Source organism: Sinocyclocheilus grahami, unplaced genomic scaffold, assembly GCF_001515645.1.
Source record: "Sinocyclocheilus grahami isolate Dianchi unplaced genomic scaffold, SAMN03320097.WGS_v1.1 scaffold66.1, whole genome shotgun sequence".
NCBI lineage: Eukaryota > Metazoa > Chordata > Actinopteri > Cypriniformes > Cyprinidae > Sinocyclocheilus > Sinocyclocheilus grahami.
The window spans coordinates 1,230,070-1,234,735 of record NW_015505245.1 but is presented as its reverse complement, the minus strand read 5'-3'; the positions used below and the strand labels follow the sequence as shown (position 1 = coordinate 1,234,735).

General features: G+C 36.3%; 1 protein-coding gene and 1 long non-coding RNA gene across 2 annotated transcripts in view; both read left to right on the top strand.

The window, feature by feature from the left end:
- The window catches only part of gngt2a (guanine nucleotide binding protein (G protein), gamma transducing activity polypeptide 2a), a 2,128-nt gene extending 943 nt beyond the window's left edge, over positions 1-1,185 (top strand). Inside the window, exons 2-3 of the mRNA XM_016271952.1 lie at positions 466-555; positions 715-1,185. Of these exons, the coding sequence (XP_016127438.1) occupies positions 472-555; positions 715-840 (210 nt within the window). The 5' untranslated portion in view covers positions 466-471 and the 3' untranslated portion in view covers positions 841-1,185. The remainder of the gene's footprint in view (positions 1-465; positions 556-714) is intronic.
- Positions 1,186-1,548: 363 nt separating this feature from the next.
- On the top strand, positions 1,549-4,440 carry LOC107585094 (uncharacterized). The gene is made up of 3 exons (XR_001609213.1): positions 1,549-1,695; positions 3,882-3,969; positions 4,137-4,440. It is a non-coding gene; the product is annotated as an uncharacterized lncRNA (long non-coding RNA).
- Positions 4,441-4,666: the final 226 nt, after the last annotated feature.

The following is a 4,666-nucleotide window of genomic DNA, read 5'->3' as shown; positions in this document are numbered from 1 at the left end:
TTTTTTTTTTGTTTTTTTACTTATCTCGCGGGCCCCCCCCCCCCCCCCCTCTATTTAGTTGGTTTGAAGTATCAACATAGCAGTCAATTTACAGCTGTGGCTCCAATTATTATTATTTTTTCATAATTATTAGTTTAGTTTTACACAATTCATGCATTAAACCTGTTCCGCTGACTTAACTTCTGAACAATAAAATCTGTTTTTCCAGTGACACACAACATGAACATTTCAGATTAATTGGAACATGTCCCATGTGTCATACAGCTTTTAAATATGATTTGTCTTGATCTTTAAGGACATATATTGCAGCATTAAACACTGGGATGTAGGGATTTATATCACATACTTACATTATGAACTTTATTTTTCCTCCCTCTAGAAAAGTGATCTTTAAAAAGTGTGTGACTGTCACAGATTTGTTTATTTGATATGTGGCCCTGTAACTTTTCTTTTTTTTTTTCTCAGGGCAAGATGGCGCGGGATATGTCCGATAAGGACATCCTTAAAATGGAGTTGGAACAACTTCAGAAGGAGGTGAAGAACACTAGAGAGCCTGTAAGTTTCTCTGCCTGCTGACTGGCAGCCCAAATAAACATCTGTCAAGTTCTTTACATCCTGCCACCCTTGCATTTTATGTTTTATTGAATAGGATTTTGGGCTGTTTCTGAGGATGGTAAGAGGCAAAAGTCTGACATACTTTCCCTCTTTCCTCAGGTTTCTAAAACCGCAAAGGAAATTTGTGAATGGGTAGAGGCCCAATCTGCAGAAGATCCTCTCATAAAAGGAGTTCCTGAGGACAAAAACCCCTTCAAGGAGAAGGGTGGATGCATAATAACTTAGCCCATGTGATTTATTGTGGCAAAATTATATGAGGATGTTTTACTTTGTGCAAATGAGAGCTGTTTAGCAGTCTGTTATCCAAACTTGAATGAGGGGTGAGCACACTGTGCTTAGCTTTAGCATCTTCACTATACGCCATAGAGACTGCAAGACTTGAACAAATACTTGACCTTACAGAGTCAAAAAAAATTGGTTTTGGCTGTGTGTATCTATTCTTATACTGATGAAAGGCATGCAGCCCTCTCTCTTTGTAAATAAAACTTCTGAACTGAACTACTGTAAATCCATTCTCGTTCCATCTCTCATCATTCCATCTTCAAAAAATAAAGTCGCATTTAGAAAGCACACACAAAAATTATTTTTATTCTTTCCATCTCTTCTTTCTAACCCTAAAACAATGAAGGGTTTTTGTTTTGAATCTTACACGCCATGAGCAAACATAAAAGATTTCCATGAGTCACTTAAATGTGTGTGCCATCTGGTGTGTGACTGTATAAATAACACAGTAGTCTAAATAACTCTAGTGTTTTCTATTGGGTGAAAGTTGCAAAGTACATATTTAAAAAGCGTGGTTTAAAAAAATAAGGAAGAAATCACTCAAGCACCTCATTTACTTGCTGACCCTAAAGTTGGTTTATCCTCTAACTTTGACGTTTTGAATCTTTACTTCGTTTTCCCCCACCTGAGCCCGCTTTCGATTTCAAAATGGCGGCCGCGTAATTAGTAGCTTCATGCAACATTTTTATTTAGGCTACTTTGTAACAGCACTTCCCTTACACCTGTCTCCCAGTGCTGGATATTGCGCAACAGCTGTGAAACACTGATTACCACATGTGAGGAAAACCGTTTACACTGGTAAGAATGAAACTCAATAACATAATTAATAATGTAAAACAGTCCGCTTTATAGTGTGACAGCCATGTTGATGTGTAGCCAAGTGTATGTAGAAACAACGTAGATTATCACTGATTAACCAAGACACTTAGGTAAAATTATATTTTAATATTAGGCTACGTTATAGCTTTACATTAAATACTCCAATATATGAAGAAGGCCTAAATGAATGAGTGTATAATTAAACATTATTTTATCAGTAGGCTATGTTCGTCTGTATTATTATTATTATTATTATTATTAGACGCTTTTATTTATATATATTTTGAATATTTTAGCCTACATTTTATATAAAGCATCACCTTATCAGTGACTGTTTCTCTGGTATATTGACCTTGTTATAAAAATCCTCAAACACACTAGAGAAATCCGTTGTATTACGATTCTGGGTACATCGCACCTGTAGGGGGCAGCATTGCAACATAAATGGGGAGGGTATGAAGCCTTAGTAAGAGAAACGCTAAAACTGATTCCCCACCCTCCTTAAGTTAACGTGTGTGAAATCAAATGTATCAGCAATGAGCAGTAATACTATGCCCAACATGTGGAAATTTAAACATTTGGCCCCACGAGTTCTGTTCTTTGGTGTGGTTATGTGAAGTAGCCTGTTGTTTCATTTATTTTAAGCTTCTGGAAAGGTGTTATTTCAGAGACCGTCTTTTAATGTTTATTGTAAAGCAGTTTTTGTTAATTGTTTTTAATGGAGCATTGCATTGATTACTTAAAGCTGCTTTAACGCCTTTATTTTGTGTCATATTTCATTTTTGGCTTAATTTATGAATAATTTGGAAATATTATAAATTAAGCACGAAGTGAATTGACATCGTAAACTCGTAACTGTGTGTTTTTCTTAAATAAATCAAAAGTCGATCAATCAATCAATCATTCCAAATTAGGAAAACTATCTTGGGATTTGATTAAAAAATCAGTAGTGATATAGCTCTAGAGCGCCATCTACAGACTCAACATCTCATTTATATCTCTAAAATACACCCAAAAGTGTGTTCCAGTCTGTAAGTGAAATGTCTTTCCATTTTATTATATGTTAGAAACAAACCCATTTAACTAGTCAATCACTGAGACTATCTTGCTTAGAAATAAGCAGCAGTTTGGAAAGCAAACAGTGTTTCTTGTCTGAAACCTGCCTAAACCAATTTGTCTTGGACTTGTGAGTTTATTTACCTGGGCCCCTTGGGGCCCGACACTTACTTTCACCACTGATAGTGTTATCCTTGTAAATCTTCCTGGCGGGTATTTGGACTAGACCTGGAATCAAAGGTGTGGTGCTGAGCCTGTGCTCTGGAGGACTAAGTGGACATTTCCTTGTGAAACGCATATAATATTAGCCTGAGATGCAATGAATGAAGCCTTTGTCAGAGACCAAACTCCACTCCTCTCCCTGTTGCTTCTCTCTGACTCACTCACTCTTTTTAAGACACTATAATTTTAGACGCATCTCTGTGTCTTTCGGATAGAGCCTTCTCTTAAAATAAATTTTTAGGAAAAACTCTCACAGACCTCGCTCTTGTATTTTTCTCCTTCTTTTTCCATTTCACAGCTATGCATAACTTTGTGATTGGTTGTGTGTGTCTGTGACTGAGTTCAAGTTAATCACTAATTAATTTAAAACACTTTCATGTCTGACAAATTTGCCCCAAAACACCACGACCTCGGTATTTTAGCCCAATACATGTTTTAAAGTGGAAAGACAGTGGAAACAACATTATGAGGGTTACAGGATGTAATTAAGCCGTCTAAAATATTATTGAGAGCATGTTTGGCCCTCAGTGGTTTAAATGTTTTTCCACCCCTTTAGATCTTAGCTCAGATATGAAAATTCATTATCCTTTCAATTTGTCAGGGGGAATTAAGTGTAACACTTCACTGAAAAAAAAAAAATTCCGAAATTGCTAGTACATTTCACAACTGCAACACATTAAATTAAACATGACATTTTTGTAGAAAGACTTATAAAATGAACACTTATCTTTAAAACTTCAGAAAATTTTTATTTTTTTTGCAGTGTACGTAATTTTTCAGGGAAAGATGTGAGAAAGAAATGTGTTGGAAACTGAACATTAAACTGTTGAATTCTTCAGCATTTTCAAAACGTAGTTGAATTTCACCAGAAGAATCTTTTTTTATAGTCCGTCCCTGGATCACGATGCTTCCAGACTTCCTGTTTTGGGGCCCGACTTACTGTGCATGCTCAGAAGGAGAGAGCGGTTGATGGTGGTGAGCATTTAGGAGCGTAGGAGGTTTCGCTGGATTGTCAGTGTGCCACGCATGTTAAACCCACCACAATACATAATTAGCCTGTCTTTGCTGGGCAGTGCCAGGATATCTATAGCCTACGGTGGCTTGCAGTAATTCATGCTCTTTATGTCTAAATACTGATTCAGAGGGAGGAAATCTTGCTGAGAGAAATATGAGGTTTTCAGTCGAGGCAGTGAAGCACTTTGAGATACGACAGAACCTCAAGCTGGCAACCTACAAATGACCTCAAGTATACACTTTTTAAAATAAAGCTTCCAATAGCGGTTTTTGCAGCGATGGTGAAGAAGATTTTGGAATCCCCAAAGAATCTTTCAGTGAACAATTCTTGAAAGAACCATTTTTTTATAGTGTGAAAACCGTTTTAATAATCTAAGGAACCTTTTCCATGATAAGAACCCTTTATCCAAAGATTCCAGGTTATTTGTGGAATCACAGATGCCAATAAAGAATGTATATTTTTAAGAGTATGTGTGAACACTGAAGATGATGATGATAAATTCTCAAAATGTTTTTTTTTGTCTATACAATACAAGTCGATGACATGCAGTGTTGTTTGGACCTCAGCGTTCTGCAGAGTATCTTCTTGTGTTCTGCAGAAGAAAGAAGGTCAAATACGTTTAGAGGAGAAAAGTAAATTATGACAGAATTTAAATTT